Source organism: Diadema antillarum, unplaced genomic scaffold (genome assembly GCF_040938485.1).
Source record: "Diadema antillarum isolate AM-2024a unplaced genomic scaffold, OU_Dant_1.0 seq00000962_RagTag, whole genome shotgun sequence".
Classification (NCBI taxonomy): domain Eukaryota; kingdom Metazoa; phylum Echinodermata; class Echinoidea; order Diadematoida; family Diadematidae; genus Diadema; species Diadema antillarum.
In genome coordinates, this window is record NW_027271809.1 from 814684 (window position 1) to 836089 (window position 21406).

Here is a 21406-nt window from a genome sequence, read left to right on the forward strand (position 1 = left end):
CATGCTGTCGCGCGTATTAGTAGTTGAAATGCTGTTCTGCCACATATGCTGTTAAGATGAAAGCATTTCGCTTTTTTTATTTATTTATTTATTTATTTATTGAGTTCGCGTCTGGCGAACGTTCAGTATTCTGTGTCATACTAGTAACCGTGGAAAGATGCACGGAATGGGATTATGTCAAGACTTTCTAAGAACATATTGTTCACCTTCAGTGCGTCTTTGCTATGCGACCTATAAATAATTTTTTTAACATCGTCGTAATCTAAGTAAAAAAGAAAAAAATGCACAAGATTTTACGTTATTCAGTTAGCATTAAATATCTCAATCATCTTGTTCTTCTTCTTAGCCAGTATTTTGTATGTGCAGTGGCTACACTGCTCCTAAGGTTGACATTGAAAACTAAACATGTCACTTGCCAACTCTGCTCGGTTCCATGGATAGTTCACGATGCTTCTCATTGTAGATTGCTAATCTGTGATATAGACATCAATTGTTTCAAGGTAACGCATGTCACTCAAGTAGTTCGTGCACCTGGGGAAAAAATACAGCAGAAAGAGAGTAGTAACTGATAACTCTTTAAATCTAGTCACTTTTGTCACTATAATACTGTATATTCATTGAGAAATATATCATTTTTTTAAAATATGTAATTCGTCACCATGGCAACGGGAAAGGACATCGGAGAATAGCTAGGACTTCCATTGCAATTGAACAATTCCACATCTATAAATGTAGTCATTTTTCTTGCATTTTAGTTTACTGTGATTAAGAATATGTTGTTTTGTAATTCCTTACCATGGCAACGGGAGAAGAAGTTACAGTTCTGAAGGGCTCAATATCCAAATATGCTTAGAATAATTTATGTTGGTCTACATGTGTGACATTTTTTTTTCTTTTAGACAAATTCTAACAAATGTTTCACTCTGCCGTTAGACTATTGATTGATATAAATACAACATAACTGGCAAACTCAAGTGTAAAAAACCTTTTTACGCCCTTGAATTTGATCAAAGGATTTAGATATAAAGCGATTTGTTCCACAAGTCAGGAATGCTGCCGACAAAGCGGTTATTGAGAATGATTAACAATAATTACAGAACATTTTCGTGTTCCCACTGTAAGAGATCCTGCTTGTCAAGTTCATTAACAAGAAGTTAGAGGAGAAAAATAAAAATCTGTCGATTTGCGAAAAACTTCCCGTCCAAACTAACACAAACTTACCCACTCAAAAACGCACCAAAACATTGCGGTGTCTACATGTGCAAATACTCCGAAGCGAAAGTATTTTTCCTCACACCAAATTCGACGTTGTACCGAAGTGGAACAATCAGCAGACAACCTGCATAAAGAAGTCCCCAGAAGTATAGAATTACAGAACATAATGTAGACATGCTTGATGATACACTTCTACAAGTCATATATGGTGATACACACATGTCTTACAAGGCAGGTGTGATATACAAATTCGATCACAATCATTTTCATCGATAGTAATCTTGTGTGCATGTGCGTTGTATCGTGCATATAAACGGATACCATCAATACTTAATAAGTACTGTATTTGAAAATCAACACACAGTAATGATAATGTGTCGAGAAAAGCCCGTACCTCCTATATAAGCATCCATTGCAAGTATAGTTTGACATGCTAATATCGAGTTTGGTTGATGAATGGTGAATATGAATGTATGCTTCGTATAACGCTCTCGACGGAACAGCTATCACGATTTTTTTCTTTCCTTTTTTCCAAGTTGTATGTCCAGATTTGTAAGTTAGCCGTTTTCTCCCGTGATGATTACTCGTTTTTGCATCATCCATACCACGGTATGCATTCTGCCATGCAGACATTTCAAACATAACCCGCTAATATGCATCATGTTTACCATTGATGTCGGCATGCGTGGCATTATACTTCAATCAAGATGTGTGATGTGTATCTAATGTTGTTTTCTGTGTATATAAGCAGGTGTTTCATGGACAAAAATCAAGTAAGATTATTACTGAGTTTGGTTGCTTAAAGATGATAACGTGCTTTTGTTTACGGAGTTTTTGGCGAAGCTCCGTTCACCTATCACGTGCATAGATCGTCATGAATGAGCAATCTTTTTGTGTGTTGCGAGTGACTTGTGTGGGATAATTCCGATGCGATGAAATGCTTTCGAGACAGCGATTTCATTCCGCTCCATACAGAGAACGTAACAAAATATACACTCACTATGGAGAAAACTTTTGTGGAGTTTTCAGAGGAATGAAGTATCTTTCCCCCCCCCCCCTTCCTTTTGGCCTTACTCTCTAAAAAAAAAATCGAGTGAAAATATTCGCTCTTGAAGGAGTGAATACAAAAAAGAGTGAATTTAGAGTGAAATTGGAGTGAATTTTGAGTGAAAATGTTCATTTTCACTCTTTTTGTAGTGACCTCAGAGATCACTCCAAAATCTTCGAGTGATCCCTGAGGTCACTCCAAAACGAGTGAAAATGAACATTTTCACTCAAAATTCACTCCAATTTCACTCTAATCTCACTTTTTTTGTGTGTTCACTCCTTCAAGAGTGAATATTTTCACTCGATTTTTTTTAGAGAGTAGGTGGTCTTCTAGGAATGCTGTTTGACCCTCAAATAGAAGGAAACTGCATTCATTATTAATATCTATATAGGCTTTGATAAATCAATTCAGAAGCAATCCATAACCTTTACATTGTAAACAATAACAAATTCATGTGCATTGTGCCCTGTATGAGTTACATATAGGTTTGGAACTGAGAAGATGACAATTAGTCATGTAAAGTTTCCTCCTACACTTTTGGTTTCCATATCTCCTATAGTCATTCAAGTCACTACGGTACTTAATTTTCTCTTGAAAGTATACTGGTGGATAGAGGTTTATAGGGTGTCTTTTTTCGTATGGGATCGAACCTCATTTCTTATGAACTTTGAGCAAGGTATATGTACTACAAAATACTGCATTGATCTAGTAACATCTCGATGACGTTGCGAATAGCACACGTCTCATTCCAGTGGCGGATCCAGAGGGGGCGCACCGGGCGCGCGCTCCCTCTTTATTTTTGTTAAAACAAAAGAAAGAAAGAGATAAAATTGGGGGGGGGGGGGGGCTCTTGCACGCCCTTTAATTTTGTAAAGGCGCCTCCCCTTTACGAAAATCCTGGATCCGCCCCTGGCTCATTCAATGTGCTAACCTTCATAAGCGAATCCTTTCAATTTCCATATAGTCGCATCTGTAACGAAAGGATTTTATCATTGAAGAATGCGTGTTATACAGGTTCTTATCATGTTTTTTTGAATGCCCTCTGGCTTCCTGACAAACCTTAGGACAAGCCCCCTCCCCCCCCCCAAAAAAAAAAAAAGAATAAGAAAATCCTACCAAATCGTGTAAGCTGTAATAGACCAGCTACACTTCCATCGAATATTTAGATGTGTCTGCTTGCTTATAGGTCATCGCCTCAAGCTACTTATACACCCTGATAGGCGATTTCTGCTGCGATTTCTTGCAGTGACTTACCATACACATACTAACGCTTATAATGGCATTGATCAGACTTAGCTGCTGTAAAAGATTACAATGCTTCGACGAGGAAGCCTCACAACTTGTGAAATCCGCTTCGAATCTTTGCCCACCGATGTAAGCTTATTGGAAACGGGGTATTTTTGCCATACAACCTTCAAAATCTGCTATGTATAGGTAGAGGTATACATAGCAGAAGTCAGAACGTGCTTGTGCAGTCAAGTTACACCAAGACTAGGGCGTAGTACAGAATAAAAACATATTGCACAGCGTGAGAGCCGCTATTTCATAAAGCCTCCACCTTAAAAATAATAACAATAATAAAAGATATTTATTCCTAAAACGTCCATAAGTTTCAAGTGATTCTTACCCAGCAACATGGAAAAAATCAAAATACTGCCAAGATATTAATCAAAGAATGTGCCTGTAGGCCCCCTATTCGATATGTTATCAAAAAAAAAAATCTTTCAAATGATGACAGTGAAATAAGTTAAAAGTTTTATCAATATAGGATAGTAGAAAAAAGGCTGTGACCGGTAGGTTGTAGGTTTTGTTTCACCGTTTCATTTAAAAGATTATTCCTTTGTTGTTTCCATATACCTTTCCTTCAAGTTCCTTCGTGTCATACCTCACCTCCCCGTCTCAAGAAGTGTACCGTTGATATCTCTTGAACATAAATAAAACACCCTTCCCGGTGCTGCAAACTATGGATTAAGGTTGAGCCTTTTAAACCTGATGATAATATCCTTCTCAACTTTGTGACTGGATAGTTTACGTCGATATTACATACTTCATTTAGGGCACAAGAAGAATGTAAGAATTATAATAGGAGTATTTGGAATGGTCAGTTTAACATTTTGCTTGACTTGATATAAAACGAAATGGTTGGTATTTGAGTGCAAATCGACGTCGTGATGTCTTGGACTTTTTTCTTCTTCTTCATCTTTTCAGTTGCCTTTACTGTTAATTATTTAATCAGTGTTATACAGACATCCCACAACTCGGTTAGCAAATTGTCACAGTGTGAACTAAATGCATTGTACTTTCTCATGAAAGTAATGTTTTTGGGTTGTTGGGTTTTTTTTTCGTACTTTGTGTTGCCAGTGGGCAAAACGTCCTATGATATATAGTGTATCCGTTGATTTTTGTTCTGTGGTCGAAAGATTCCATGTGTTTTGCATGTACTCATATTTTTCTTGTGCGATTATCAAACTGACTGAGAAAGCAGATGTTATTCTGTTCCACGGTGCAATATGTACAAAACGCAGTTACTGACACATAAGAGGTTTTTAAATGAATTGATAACCAAATTGTACCTATTTTCTACCGTTATGTTCACTGAATGTACATACGAAAGAAATTTTCCCGTTTTATATTTATGTAACTGGTCGGTATGCGTTTGTTGTACACTTGTAAATAGATAACGTCGACGACGATATTTTTGTATGAAAATACACACCTGTGCCAATTCAGCTGCGTATCTGCAATTACTTTATTGATGCACGTTCAAAGAGTGGTGTTATGAGTTTTACAATCGACGATATAATGATGTTGGAAATGTGAGAACGATTATAATGTGAGGATGACAGAGGTATGAAAAGGGATGACAAAGAAGAGAAATAGTGTTATTCTATGAAAATCATTGAACCAAAATGACAAGGTTTTAGTGTGTAATTACTTTCCGTACAACCGAAGAGTCGTGGGAAAAGAAGAATGACATCCTCACGACAGAACAACAACAAAAGTAGAGTCAGACTGAAATTAGGGGTGATCTTAATTCTCAAAAAAAGAGAAAAAATATATATATCAAAAACATAGTACACAATATATCATAATTTCAGTGAAGCAGCTTATAGACAGCTTGCACAAGACTGTATATGCATCTATAGGATTAAAACAAAACAAAAGTATAATTATACATGCTACGGGGCCGGTGAACGGGTAGTTCTCGTGAAGGATCTTAAAGTTATTCTGCAGGCACATGTTATATGAATCTCTAGAGAGGGGGTAAAATAACACAAGAAAGAAGGGGAATACAAGTGATCAAGCAGACAATTAAAGTTTATGGTTGCTCTTCCACTAAGGCAAAACACAAACATATAATCTGGCCTAATGTGGTTTGGATCAGAATGTTGAAAGAGTATCCCATATCATTTAAACATATAATGAATAGCCAGGGAATTCCTTATCAAGGCTATGGCAAGCTCTCTTCAAATCTGTGTTTTACTATGCAATTCTGTGTTGTGTTTTGTTTTGTGTGTGTGTTTTTATCTTTTAGTATTTCTTTGTATGTATACGTTACGTCATGAAATGTTAAAACTCTTCTCATCCAGCGATGGCGGCATCGCAACTTTAAAGATTCATAATTTTTAAACGGATCGTCGAATTTTCCTCAAACTTCACTTATGTGTTCTACTAATCTTGCTGCATTCCCCCGTCCACATTTTGCTTTTCATTCTCCTTTAATCTGTATGAATTCACGAAGAATGTAAACGATATTAAACTGGCGTCCATATGATTGTAAATAGCGGCGTCCAATTCGCTTTCTCTCACACGTCCTGCCAAGGAAGATTTTTGTAAAAGCAATCACACTTCAGATGTGTAAGGTGTATACCTTTCATCATTGGCTATAGGAGAATGAAAATCAAAACCCCTGATAAAATCAGATTTACAGATAAGCAGGTGTTTTCATCAGCCGCTTTGTTTTTGCATATGATTTTTTTTTTTTTTTTGCCGACAAAGTTATGGATCATCTTGGAAAGAAAATCACATTTTATCAAATTTCTGTAGAGCTGTCTAACAATGCTTATCTATACCAAAAGGAAAAGGAAACTTTAATATGCACGTGGATGCAGTGAATGGAGCAATATTAGTAGAACACACGGTATAGCCAAATAGGAGGAAATCGGACTATCCGTTCAAAACTTGTGATTTTTATATAGTTTCGATGCCGCCATCTCTGGATGAGAAAACGACTACTGTGCGTGACGCCACTGGAGGATAATGATATAAAGAAGTCGTTAGGAGAATTTCACAAAATGCATTTTCATTCATTTTTTTTGGGGGGGGGGGTGGAGAGGGGTAAAGGAAAATACACATTCCCTCTACCAGTTACTGACCACCTGCTTTCTGAAAGAGACAAGTCAAGTGCTCTTGCATCACCCTAGAAAGTGAAAATATTTGAATTTTCTTTATGTTTTCCCGTATTGTTGTCGATGAGTGATATCCCAAAATGTTGGAAGTCTTGTCATGGCGGCACCGAAACTTTACAAATTCATAGGTTTTCAAAGGATTGCACGATTCCCCACAAACTTCGCTGATGTGTTCTACTAATATTACAGTATTCCTTCAATTCACAAACTAAACGTATTTTGGTCTCCCCAGGGCATACACATCACTCACAGGCTACACATGAAGCTCGCTCGTCTGTGCCGTCTGCACACACATTTTCGTCATGAGACTTGATCCAATGTAAATTGCGCCACCTATAGACCCCTTTCTGGCTTGCGCGCCACAATTTCAAGGTTCTCTCATAGCACGTGCGTGCTTTCGGACTGATGCTATGAAGGGACAGACTAAAAAAAATTAATGGATTTTCTGTTTCGCAGCAGAATAAATGCAGAACGCTATCGCATGACGTCATCATTATGTATGTCTCTAAAGGCCTATAGACTTTTAAATGATGAGACTAAAAAATAGAGTCGAACAAAGACGCAAAAACGACAAGAGAAGATGGGTGAGGATGAGGAGACAGAAAAAGAAGAAGTATGGAGGGTGAGTAAACAGGACAATTGGGTCCGATTATGATGCTGAACAGAACTAAATACGAAATTAAGAAAACCGCAACAGAAGAATTTGGGAATTATATAGGCCCTAATTACGATCTTACAGCGAGCATGGCGCAAGACTGCAGAGACGAGATGAGGAAGATGAGGTGGAGGAGATGAGGAGTGTAATAGAGCGGTGTCGGTGCAAAAGGGAAGACAGTCTATATACAATGCACATGAGAGCAAGAGAGGGAGCTATTAGAGTTGGAAGTGGAATATACACGAAGACAGATTTAGGTCACCTTCAAGGACTTTTCGCAGTGAACAAAAAGTTGGAAACCTGAAGTCCCATCTCAACTAAAACTATTTCTTTAACCAGAAAGTCAAAATTGGGCAGACTATATCTGCTTTATATTTGGGAACAAGAGAGAGAGAGAGAGAGAGAGAATAGAAGGGGACAATGTGAGGCGAGAATTTGTGTAGTGGATGCGATGTTTTGGAAGGATCCCAGAGTGACCGTACGAAGTATAGGGCGCGATGTCAGAATGGCTTTGTGATGTCACGATTGCTTTTTTCCTCCGCCAAGGTTGATTTGTCTGTTTGCATACTAGTACAGTGTAATGACTCGAAAGTTGTGACCTAATTTGAATGAAATTTGCAGAAAAAAGAAATAGGGAACTCTTCTACGCAAGCGCAAAATCCCTTATCAAAATCGATCTATTTATATCTCGCGTCGTCTAAGTTTTCACTACGCGTTCTCGGCTATTTTTGCGTCAGGTCAATTCATGACGCAGGGAGCTAATTACTTATTATTGGTTGAGTCTACGCGTATTCTAAAGCTACTTTTTAACACAACGCAGGGAGAGAGAGAACGGCCAACGCAATCGCCGTCTCAAACGTCCGCGTTGGAAATCTAAAGCTTCCTAATGACATGGCGTTTCATGAAGGAACTTGTCGGATAAGATATCTGACAAGTCAATTATAATCGACAAGTTTTGAGAAATTTTTTAGTCTGATTGGCTGATTTCTCTGAACTTGTCGGATATAATTGACTTGTTGGACATTTTATCCGACAAATTCCTTCATGAAACGCCCCCCAGCTGATTTCCAGAAACCTTACCACGGATTTTTCGAGGATTTTTCATTTGGCATATAGGGTCGAACTGGGAGTTCAAGCTGCGCGTACTAGAGGTTTGCATACGCGCACTAAAGCGCGTGCTCTGCTCGGACGAGGCGCCGCGTAGCTGGAAACTGATGACGTAACTAAATACGAAGCAGCGCGCGATGTCAGAATTGCTTTGTGATGTCACAATTGCATTCCTTGTTAGAAATTGATACATTTCACAGAGTGCAGTGACATACGAAGCAGGGCGCAATGTCAGAATTGCTTTGTGATGTCACAATTGCATTCCTTGTTAGAAATTGATACATTTCACAGAGTCCAGTGACATACGAAGCAGCGCGCGATGTCAGAATTCCTTTGTGACGTCACAATTGCATTCCTTGTTAGAAATTGATACATTTCACGGAGTCCAGTGACCTGCAAAGCAGCGCGCGGTGTCAGAATTCCTTTGCGACGTCACAATTGCATTCCTTGTTAGAAATTGATACATTTCACGGAGCCCAGTGACATGCAAAGCAGCGCTCATGTTAGAATTGCTTTGTTATGTAATGATTGCTTTGTTATGTCATAATTGCTTTGTTAGAAATATTTCAAAGAGCGACTTAAGGAAGCAGCTCCACCACATGCGATGAATTGCTTGTCGCTGATGTCACAAGGCACTACTAGTAATAAAGTATATGTGGAGAATTTCGTCATAAAACAATGGATTGTCAAGCAGGCCAACGTTCTTAAAGGGCATTCCAGACGATTTTCATAATTTCACATTAGTGGTTTGGAGTCCATAAATCAACAGCTCCATGTATAGTTTCATGGAATTTACTGAGTTCCTTGAGCAGAGAACTCAATATTCTTTAAAAACAAACAAACCTATAACAACTTACACTGAACAGGGATGATGACATAGAGCCTCACATATTTCAGACATGTAGCAATGTAATACCATTACAATATCACGTTAACAAGTTCATCTGTAGAGAATTTATGCATGCTTTCTTCTTTTGTTCTGCTTCCTTGAGCCCCTACAAGTGGCTCATTCTTGTCGTGAGGCTGTCATGTCAGTGAGGCTGCATGTCATCATCCTTGTTCATCGTGATTTGTTATAAATTTCCTCATCCCAATCATTATAAATTCTGAAACTCTGTACCCAGACATGACCAATTTATAGCTGTTCATATGTTCAAACGTCTGAAAATCATCCGGAGGTCTCCGTTAAAAATAGTTGAAAATTAAATACGTGAAGCTCTTTCAACCGATTACTAAAGCAGGGCTCGACACTAACGGTGGCCCGGTGGCCCGGGGCCACCAAAAATGAAAGTCGGGCCACCAAATTTCAAAAAAAGGGGGGCAAATTTGGTGGCCCGCCTCGGGCCACCAAAATTTTTTGAAAAGTATGTCAATGAATTCGTAACTTTTTGCGCCGGAAATTAGCAGTTAAATTTGTTTAAAGGATAGATGAAAAGGACTGCATGAGTGCCTGAGAGTGAGTGTTGCAAGTTTGTTGAAGTTTATTTATGAGTAGATATGTCCAACTTCTAATTCTTACTATCATAAAACTTAAATATTTGACTCATTAAAAAAAAGGACTTTCAAGGTTTTTTATTGGGTTTTTTTCGGGACACCACATTTTTCTCTCGGGCCACCAAAAATTTGAAATTTAGGATTTTTGTGGCCCCATCGGGCCACCAAACAAAAAAGTTAGTGTCGAGCCATGACTAAAGGATCAATTTTTTTTTATCCGAAATATGATAAAGGTTTGATATTAGCATAAAATATTTCATGTTTTAATGTGGAGATTAAACTCCTTTCTCCTTTCCATCGTGTCTTCATTTGAGTCTCCACGGGACATTAATATTTTTTTTTTCTAATAAGGAGCATTCGATTGTACTACTGAATGTGCGAGTCCAACCGAGAGTGCTTGCAAATACTGTACACAGCCTGCTCGTTGGTCTCAAGGCTAGGCATTCGCACATGTTACCCTGTCTCTTCGATACACTCACAAACACACACACACAAACGCACGAGTAAACGCAAGACAGATCGACACGCGGCAGCGCAGCAGCAGTAATAAACGTAGGGTGTGCATAGCTAGTCTCTTCCCAGTACAGTACACTCGTCGTCGAAAGTGAGTTTGGTGACGTAAGCAACATGGGGCGACTAAAACGATGCTATTACAGTTTGTGAGTTCGCCTACAGTGCAGTCAGTGCAGTGGATGCCATGAAGTTGTTGCAAGTGTTTCAAATTGCGAACAATTTACTTCATCGGGGAATAATGGTGATTTTCGCAAGGTGACATCGACGAAAGTGCCATCGCATGCTCGATCGTTCTTGACATCAGCTAGTGTCGAGGAATTTCGCCGCAACCAGTCCAGTGCAGTTTGTTTCAATGGGGGCCAGCAGAACTTCGAAGTTCCGCAACTTAGCCAACGTTGTCGGTAGCTTGCTTGTCGGCTTTGCCCTGGCGACATGGCTGCGGATGATATGGGTGCCCGCCTCGCTCGGTGGGGGGAAGTCGTGCAACTCTCAGCACTCTCAGCGGGATGACCCTTTTCTCTCCACACCGGAACCAAATCACCCGTCCAAAAATCTGCTTATGGTGGGTGTTATGACTGCTGCCAAGTATCTAGAGACTCGTGCTGTGGCTGTAAATAGGACTTGGGCCCAAACTATTCCGGGACAAGTTGCATTCTTTTCCAGCAGCGCGTCTAGCATTCCGCCGGAGTGGAACTTGCCAGTCATAAGTTTACCGGGTGTAACTGATGCATATCCACCTCAGAAGAAATCTTTCATGATGTTAAAATATATGCATGACAATTACATTGACAAGTATGAGTGGTTTATGAGAGCAGATGATGATGTGTACATAAGGGGTGACCGCATGGAGGAATTTTTGCGATCATTGAACAGCAGCCATACCTATTTCATAGGGCAAGCCGGAAGGGGGAAGGTGGAGGAATTAGGGCTATTACATTTGGAATATGATGACAATTTCTGCATGGGAGGGACAGGAATGGTGTACAGTCGTGCAACACTTAGAAAGATGATTCCTCATGTCAGCTATTGCTTGAAGAATCTGTGGAGTACTCATGAGGATGTCGAAGTTGGGAGATGCATCAAGAAGTTTGTCGGCATTGACTGCACATGGTCTTATGAGGTAGGTCCAAGTTGAAAATACTGATTCTCTCAAGACAAGAATGTTTCATGACATATAATATCAAAATGCAATTTAGAACATTCTACATCCTGATGTTATGTTGCCCTGTAAGAAAATAGAAATATCACAGAAGTAGAACAGGGAAACTTGATTTTAAAAAAATCAGATACTCAAAGGAAGTTGTAAACTGTTGAAGTTTTGAGTGCACAACAAATTGGCAACTCTTTGTGACATACAGTTGTTATACACTGCAGTTGTTGAGCAGCTCTCTGTTTAGTTTTTCAATTTGTCACAAGAGTTGACAAATTTTCATTTTCCCTTCAAACATCTTCAGGCCTGTTCTTGGTATATGATAAGAGCTGAAGAGTGATACATTTTACCTTTTCTTTTTACCTCTTTATTTGATAAGTTCTGTCTGTTCCCCATTATTTTGAGAATTAAGTGAAAATTGGTTAATTTCCATATCTCAATCCGAAAGGAGAGATGTTTAACAAATTTGTCGCATTGAGTTGCCAATTAATAGGGAACAAGTGCAGGATAAAAATCCCCAGTTTGTCTAACACTGAACTTTAACATAAACAGTTCCTACAGTAATTTTCTTTGTGTGTCTGACATTTTCCTCAAATGTTCTGTAGCTTCACTACATTGGAAGGGGTTCATTCATGTAAACGCACTGTTGCATCACCGGCACACAACCAGTCATCAAGAATATAATGAAACACTGTCCAACTCGTTTGCTTGAATCAATAATTCAGGCCTGTCCTGATTTAATGATCAATTCATCAAAACATTCCTTGAAGAATCACAGTTGAGCATAGTATGTAAATACACCAATGTGTATCTAAAGTGATGTGACGTGAACATAATGTTTGAATGTTGGATGAAGTGATGTGATGAAGTGTCGTGAAGATTTGGACTCTTGTAGTTTCGTTGTGAAGTGTCGGGGTGAAGTGTTGTTGTGACACATTGGTGTCACTATAAAATATATTAGCCAGAGATTCATAAAATGTGAAGCATCAATGTTGAAGGTTTTCAAGTCTTTTCTACCATTACTTCTCCAATTTTTTGCACAATTTATGATCAGTTTGTTGTCATGAATTCTAGATGCCTCCGCCTGAAAAAGTGCTGGAGGCATTATTTACATTGTTAGACATCCATTGAGTTACAGCGTACAACACAGGTGTCACTATACAATAGCCGGAATAGCCAAAGATTCATGAAGCGTGAAGTATCAATGGCAAAGATTTACAAGTCTTTTCAACCATATTACTTCTCCAATTTGTGCACAATTTATGATCAATTTGCTGTCATGAATGCAGACTTTTTTTTTTCAATAATGCAATATCAAAAGTTAAAAGGTTCTCTCCATAAAACTTCAGCATGGCATTTTAATGTGAAAATTTAGTAATGTACTGTATTTATACTTATAGATAAAGTGTGTATGGGCTCCTCCTTTCCTATTTGAAGACAAACTATTGTGTGGTAGAATTACATGTCATATAGGCCTGTGACTATGATACTTCGTTAGATTCATAAAGAGTAATCACGAGCCCTTAGAAATTCAGTTTATATCAAACTGCTACATCATATGAAACAGGTTCCTTATCACATCACCAGTCTTTCATCTGTGTCGAAAAGGTCAACTTTGGTCCTAACATGCAAGGATAAAAACATTTTTTTTTGAAGACTCGGCACTATGCACCATTGTAATCATTTTGTGACGGGAACATGAAGGGATTCATGTTGAACAGTCTGGGCATTGATTTTCGTGTATTCCCTGCTCAGGAGTATGATGTGAAGATTTGACATTACAATGAGATCAATTCCACTCAAGGTCAGCGTGTAATGGGTCACCAGTCTGCGTCAGAGTACCCATATATAATACCAGACAATACCAGACTCCCCACTTAGTGTGTCATACAACTGTACAATTTGTATGTGTTGCTTCAGTCAATAGCAGTGTCCATTCATCTCAGGGGCAATGTCTGTCATGGGAATTATGTAACAATGGGCAATGTCTCCTTGGACTCGTGCATCCATGTTCCTCTGAGTGATTCACTGCGCACACTGTACAGTGTGTACATGTCGGCCTATTTCGAGACTTGAGATCGGAGGACTCGGGCTGGGTTCTGGATGATGAGAAATTGTGCTGCCAAGGAGTGTTTTTGCTTCAAGATTGAGGATGTTTGCCAATGTCTTCTAGATACAAACTACTACATTTATCAAATTCATCTCTTCCCATACCAAAGCATCTTTGAAGTTACTTCATGGTAGTAAGCAGGTATTTTTTTTTGAAGGTTAAAAGTCATTTTCATATCAAATTATTACCTCTTTACTTACTGCCCAGTATGTCTCTAATCTACTGGCATGTAGGCAGCAACGAACATCCTCCACTTCTGGCTTTCCTGGGCAAGTCTCTGGATGGATCCCAATGAATGACTAATGAGTTAGGGTCTTTGGTATTAAATTATCCCTCCATTTTTCTTCTCCAGGTGGTCTTGGGACGTCCCCCATTTCTCCTTTCCATGTCCAGTGAAGTGCTACACGAGTGATATTTTGAGCATTCATCCAAAGTACAAAGTGTAGGGACCTACAGCTGTACATGCCCAATCCAGTTCTGTCATCGTCTCAAAATACTCATGTTTTCTGGATTACATTTAGAGAGTAATTTTCCATTAAATATTTTGTTAGGCCTGAAAACTTGAAGCTCTGTTACAACAAGGCCCAAAAGAGAGTGATTTGGAAGGAAGTACTTTGTCATGATGCCTACTTGTTTACCATTCATGCAATTTGTATCATGTAGGATTTAGGAATAGTACATGTAGGCCTCAATATTTAAAAAAAGAAAAAAAAATCCTAAAAATGTGACATGCTCAGTATTTTTCTACAGCTGCTGTAAAGAGTATGTTCATAGAATGCATGTGGGTATAAAAAAAAAAAAAAAAAAAAAATCCTCTCTGCCAAGTTAGCAAACAGTGAGAAATGTGGTTTTGAGTGCTTTATTGTCAATTAATCATTGAACATTCTTTTCATGTTTTCAACATTTTTCTTTTTTAAGTCATGGAAAATGCAAACTGGTAATATTGGCATGACACATGTGCTTGCAAGGAAGGTGCTTTAACATGACAGCATTCTTCAAATATTGTAGAAACTTTATTATAAAATGGGTTCAAGAATGTAGCCAATAGGAAGCGCTGAAATGAGACACACCTCCTTCCTTTACTTCAGTACAATTGCACTGCCTGTAATCCTATGGTAGATTGCCGATCGTCTGTGCGCGCGGCGGCTCCTTTGATGAATTGCATGCATACGCGCTGTCAATCCTGTAAACAACTTCTAGTTCGGGCTGCCGGCTGGCCGGCCTGTCTTCCCTTGTGCATAACATGTGTGGCGTACGTATGTATACTCTACTATACATACACTTTGTACAGTACAGTAGATCAAGCGTTATGGGACCGGACGCGTACATGGAGTCACTTTGAAGAGCAAATCCAACGATTTAGCAGGTTAATTCTCACGCCGTTTTCAGAGTATGTTGTCTAGTAGGCCTATATGAGGAGTCTATATCAAGTCTTTAAGGTAAAGGGTGCATATTCTATGTAAAATAAGTAAGTTTTCATGCGGGAACTTAAGTGTCCGGAAACCCAACCCCCCATTATACTTATACTGTATGTGCGGGACTTCCGCGAGTGCAACGTGCGTAAATGTTTGGGACGAACATCTTCGGACGTCTTGACCCACAAAGGTACGTGAAAAATGCTGAAAAATGATGTTAGTTTTCGAATTTTCAACCCATTTTATAAAACAAATGATGTACAGGATTATTTCGTGGCGTTAGTGGAGGCGTAGCTCACTCTCGGGTATTTACAATGTAGTGCAACATACACTCGGCTTCGCCTCGTGCATGTTTCACAATTGTAAATACCCTCGAGTGCACCACGCCTACACTAACACACTCTATCCTGTGCATCATTTGTATAATGTAGTGCACTGTACATACAACCTATATTCCACACACATATGATTTTGTGTTTTTATATACACCTTGTTATCTTTTTGGGTATAATCAAGTAATTTTGTAAAACATCCATCTTTTCCATAATCTCCTCATCCTTCCACATTAGTACAGCTGTTTTCCCTGAAATATTTACATGTCAAATACAGTTTGTGGAATTCATTGTAAGGACTGTAAAAATACTTGCTGATCTCTTTTACATGATTATGCAGGGTTTTTCTTGATTTGATAAGGGAGCACAAACAAAAACTGCTGGTCAACTTGATACAAATATACAGTACAGTATACACTTGTAGGCCTATCACTAAACAAGTCTCAAAGAGATTTAATCATTAAAACATCTTCATTTTTAATGTCATGCTATGTAGCTCAAGCATTTAGAATGTGTACAAAACATAGGACATTCAAATTGTGTTGATTTGCAGACATGTTTTTACTTGTACGTTTCCATGGCAACACATATGAGAGTACCTTTGATGTCTGTGACCTAGAATTGTATGCAATAACTGTTCTGTAATATATCCAACTTAAAAGCAGTACCTTTTCTGCTGAAACATGTGTGGTGAAAAGATCTTAAGAATAAACTTTTAGAAACTAAATCAAAATATGACTCCAAATTTAATGCAATCATCAATGACATCTGTGATGAAAAACAAAAACAAGTGGCTTCTCTCCCTCTGCAGTATATCTGTCTTCACTATGAGCAGAATTTTGGTTGTAAAAATGTGAGTTGATTATGTTTTTACCCTGTTTGCAAGGCATCTACAAAAGGTTGCTACACATTTATGTTGGATAAAGCTTCTTCACAGTGCAATGTCAGCTACAATTGTAGCTGCTTTTGTATCATGCTGCATTGAAGAATTCCATTCACACTTTGTTCACTTCTGTTCAGTTTACTTTACAAGTGCTTTTCTTTGAAATCTTGCCCTACTACCCGGTTGGTTGGCCCGGCTGGAAATTGTGTCATACATTATGTATAGATCCATCACATACCATTGCCAGTTGGTTGTGGGTTTTCGTTTTCAGCGTCCCATTTTGTTTTTACAAGGCTTGTCCCATTCATTTCATAGCATTTGAGTTGGATCCACGGAGACAAGGTGGAGGCTGAGAGGCTGGCAAGTTTTTGTGAAGACGTGTAACTGTCATTCTTCACACTTGCTTGAATCGCACAAGGAGATCTCCCCTGTTCTATCTCTCTCTTTCTTTCTCTTGGGTTTGGCTGTGCTCAATTGCCTAAGTCAGTGATGCACAGCAAGGGCCTATTGACAATGGGCCAGTCTTGCGCCAGATTCCAAAAAAGAGAAGATCCTCTTTGATATTCAAATTCCAGCCTCTTCACTCCACACAGACCAAAGTTATGCACTGAACACATCTACAATTGTAGTACTGTATTCGACACGTTTCCAGCCCCCCATTAGTGGGAAAAGTTTTGATCTTTGGCCCCTGAGGAGCTGAGGGGTTGAAAGTCTTTGGATGAGGCTTGCCGTGTATTTTGCAGATTCAATGGAGGGTTCCTGGTGTAGTGCCATAGTGAAAGTACTGTATATTGCAAGGCTGTTCAGTAGCAAAGGATGTTCAGGATGTTGGCCATTGCTCATCATTGAGTAAATAAAACACCTGCACACATACAAAAACAGCATGGATATGATGCATAAACACATCAGAGGTCAACTTGCACACAGTTGCATTATCAGACAGTCCATCTATCACCAGTTAGTACTTGTAGGGATGACAACCATTTTCATTATTTACAATTGCAGGTCTGCAGACTTTCATAGGTGACCATACACACACTGCTGGGTGAACAGTTTGTGATGAGTTTATTCTCCACAATCAAAATTACAAGTTAGTTTGTGTATCAATGACTGATGTCATGAGAGATTGTGTAGGTGACTTGAAATAAAAAGGTATTTAAATGTAGTGACTCCCAGAATCTCTGTAACTGCTTTGTTTGTGTTTGATATCAATTTTACCATCATCATGGAGGATTGCTAGAGAGTTTGTTTGGTGTGAGACTGTTATTCTTTAATCCCCTTTTTGATAGCTGGTTTCAGGTGTGAGACTATTATTGTAATTCTGTATTTAATAACCATTCTTTGTTAGTCGGTTACAGAAAACTGACAAGCATGATGATGGCTCAACATGATGCTGTGTTACAAAGTATAAAGGTCAAATGAACACAATTTTGTGCATTCTTCTGTTTGTCTGTGACAGTACACTTCATTGTGGGTAAATACATGTAATAACAAGACCAGAATCAGATTGACTATTAATGATAGAGCATTTACTGTAAACATTCTATCATGGGAGTGAATACAAAATACAGCTCAAAAATGATACAGTACATCAGTAAGCAGGGAGTCCTTTACAGTCAGGAAATCAATAGATAATCAAAACTAAATCAGCTCACTGTTTGTACATTTCCAGCTGCTGCATTTCCTTGTGACTTCCCCTCATTTTCCTTTCTTTTTTCTAATCATGGTATCATCTGTTTAAACATAAACAAGGTACAGATATTACATGTGTGCAGGGATTCGAAAACAAAGAACAGAAGTTCTTGCATAACAATATGTACAATGTACCAGGGAGGTGTCTTACCACCTCCCTGAATGTACATTATACACGCATTAAACAAGTTCAAAGCTGTCCGGGCTGAATTGTCCACTACATGTAGGCCTACATCTTAATATAGTGTGTGTGTGTGGGGGGGGGGGGGGGGACCTGACAGCAGATTATTTCAAACACCAGCCAAACTGTAAGAAGAATGGATTCAAGTCAACACTACATGGACATGTGCAGAAGTACATCCTTGGGAACTTGATTTCCTTTTTACTTTAAGAAAGATTTAGACCTACTTTGTATATGTTGCATTGAGGACATCATAAAGAAAACTATTTGAATTGGTTGACAAATGAAGCTGATTGCCGCACTATCCTCTAGAGATGTGAATAGGAGATGATGCTGTAATGCAGGATCTCATTCAAGATTCACTTGATCATTCATAGAGATTGGTCATATTTCAATGACGGATGTCCTTCAGCTCAAACTCTCTTTAAATACCTCGTGTAGTCACCCCTAAATTTATAAGCAACTGAACTACAACGCACCGTAAGTGGCTGAAATGCAAGGGTCATCAAAACTGATCAGGAAAAAAAAAATCCTTTGTGTTGCTGATTAAGGAAAGGTCATCAGTTACATAAGGTGATTACATAACCCTCTCCGAATGTCGTTGTCTCACAAAAGTTAACCTTTTCATTCTGCAATTAGTCACCAGTGAAAGGAGGAGGATGAAAACAGGTTCACTCTTTTCTATGGTGCTAACTCAACCTGCTGAGGATGAGTCCTGAGGATACGCGAGCAGATGTCAATGGGAAATACATGCTACAATGTATATCAAAATCAGTTCATCCTCAGAGAGTTAAAATCAGTGTTCCTTTGTCAGTAATGTTTATATTGTCACATTTCTCATAAAACTATGTGCAGCTTGATATCAGAATTAAAGGATAAAAACAATCTATTTACAACCATGTATCTAGATCTCTCTACTTTGGTACTCTACTTACACTGCTGACCATCATTTGCAACCATCAGATAGAGATGTCTGTTACTGGATGTTTCTTTATACAAGTATAAAGCATTTTTGGGAAATGTGAAGAAAGCTATCACAGCAGATCTGTCATAATCCTCCAAGGGAAAGAAGGAAAATATCGTGTTTAAGTAATTCTAGATGAAATCATTAATGTTAGGAATAATACTATCAACAGTACATGCTTTACAAGTATAGGCACACCATATACACAGAAGCACATATTTTGAAAAACTCTTGAGAGTGCATTGTACAGTACATCATTCTGTGATGATATGGATTCTGTCAGAGAACAAATCAGTTCATGCATTTCAGCAGATGGTGTTGCTAGTTTACATTTTCACAGAAACTTTAATTAAGAACCATACCATCTTTCATTTTGCATGTCTCACATGGCTGTAAATGGTAATTAAGAATGGCAACATAGGTATCACATCCCAAGAGCAGAGAGCAAACTTGCTCAAAAAATAGCCTGCATTTTACCAGCCAACAGAAAAGGTGGCATGTTCCTGCCTCTTCCTCGTTGCCATGGCAGCGGCACTCTGAAGGCATCCGGTAGGCTCTGTGACCAGGAGGAGGAGGAAATGAAACCAGATCCATATTGGGGAAGTGCACAAGGGGATGTCAACACATTGACTTTGGCCAGCTTGATGGAGTGCTCTTGGATGACCAGCTTTCATCAGTTTAAAACTGTCATGAAGAGGATGTGATATACAACATGTATGGTAGGCCTTTTGGAGTCTTGCAGGGTTCCTGTGGAAAAGAGCTGAAATATGATATAAATTCCCAGACATACAAAAGGGATTGCTACATTGTATCTCATGTGTAGCGGTGCTTTGTATGCAATATGAAACATTGGCATTATACAAACTGTAGTTTGCATTCAAATAGCATCCAATAGAGTGATTGAGACTCGGGAGTTGTCATAAAAATATGATGGAGATTAAAATTTTGAGAAAAAACAAATTTTTGATGAGCGGAGTTAAAGCAGATGGAGCTTTATTTACTAGAACTATTTTCCTTTAGCATGGTTGGATTGCATGATGTGCAGTTAATGCGTATATATAGGCCCTACGTATACCGGTATATGGTTTGTTAGTGGGCCTGTACAACTTTGTTCAAATGTGTTCAAATCGCATTCTATCAAGAACACAAAGGCTTTTCATTTTTGTGATTTTAAAACAAAAGTGTATGGTTACTTGAAGATAGCAACTACACATGTAAAGTAGCATGGAGTTATGCTAATAATATCTTTTTACAACTCTCTTTCCTATTGATCTCTCTTTCTTATGCCAACAACTTAGTAAATCATTGACAGAATGCTGGTAAAAGTAGTTGCGGCTATGTGCCAGAGTTGAGCAGGCTTCATGGACGCGCCTTACGAGGCACATGCCAAACTTGTCTTTTTTTTCGACATATAGATACACGAACGAACCGAGTTATGCTCTGTGATGTATTTGTGCGTGACACTTCCGCAGCGACATCATATGAGAGGAACATCTGCGATTCCCTCTTTATACAGCAGGTCCCTCTTTCCACTCAGTTCATGTGTATTGACAGTACAAGTGTGACCCTCTTTGACCCCCAGACATCAACCTTTCCATGCACTCCTTGTATTTGTGACCTTGTGTACACCCCCTGTACAAGCCCTGGGAGACATGAAACCCATGGGCTCAGCTCGCAGCCAGTCATGCCATGCCAACGCTAATTTGAGCAGATATGCCCGCGCGCTGTCCACTATGCACTTTGCTGGATTATGCAGATGATGTGACTCACAATCACTTGAGTGAGTTCCGTGTCAAGTTTTCAAAAAGATCCACAGGCATGTTCATGTGTAAATAAATTTCCTCTAAAAGATAATAGAATGTTTTCATCTTACAGTACAATATAAACGTAACTTCTTGATATGATCACCTCTAGTTGTCTTGCTGAGGCAGATGGGTCTCACAGAAAAACAAACGAACATGGCTTTGAATTTGTTGCACAGAATTATTTCGTGTCATCTTGAGAGTTGATGCTGGTTTCATGTCTCAAATTACTAAGGGGAATACAGTATTTTATTGTTTTGTTGCTGACAAAATATTTTGTCAGAGAAATTAAGTTGTCATGATGTCAGTCGGAACAAAGTTTTCCTGTCTAGACAGTACTTACACAAATGTAATATGATATTTTCATGAACTTTGCAAAATAAGAATCTAGACTTTTTGGAGTAATCATACATTGTATGTGATGTTTTCCTACAGA

General features: G+C 38.7%; 1 protein-coding gene across 1 annotated transcript in view; it reads left to right on the forward strand.

The window, feature by feature from the left end:
- Window positions 1–10687: 10687 nt before the first annotated feature.
- Window positions 10688–21406, forward strand: part of LOC139741899 (chondroitin sulfate synthase 1-like) — a 90665-nt gene continuing 79946 nt past the window's right edge. Inside the window, exon 1 of the mRNA XM_071652472.1 lies at window positions 10688–11561. Within this exon, the coding sequence (XP_071508573.1) occupies window positions 10794–11561 (768 nt within the window). The 5' untranslated portion in view covers window positions 10688–10793. The remainder of the gene's footprint in view (window positions 11562–21406) is intronic.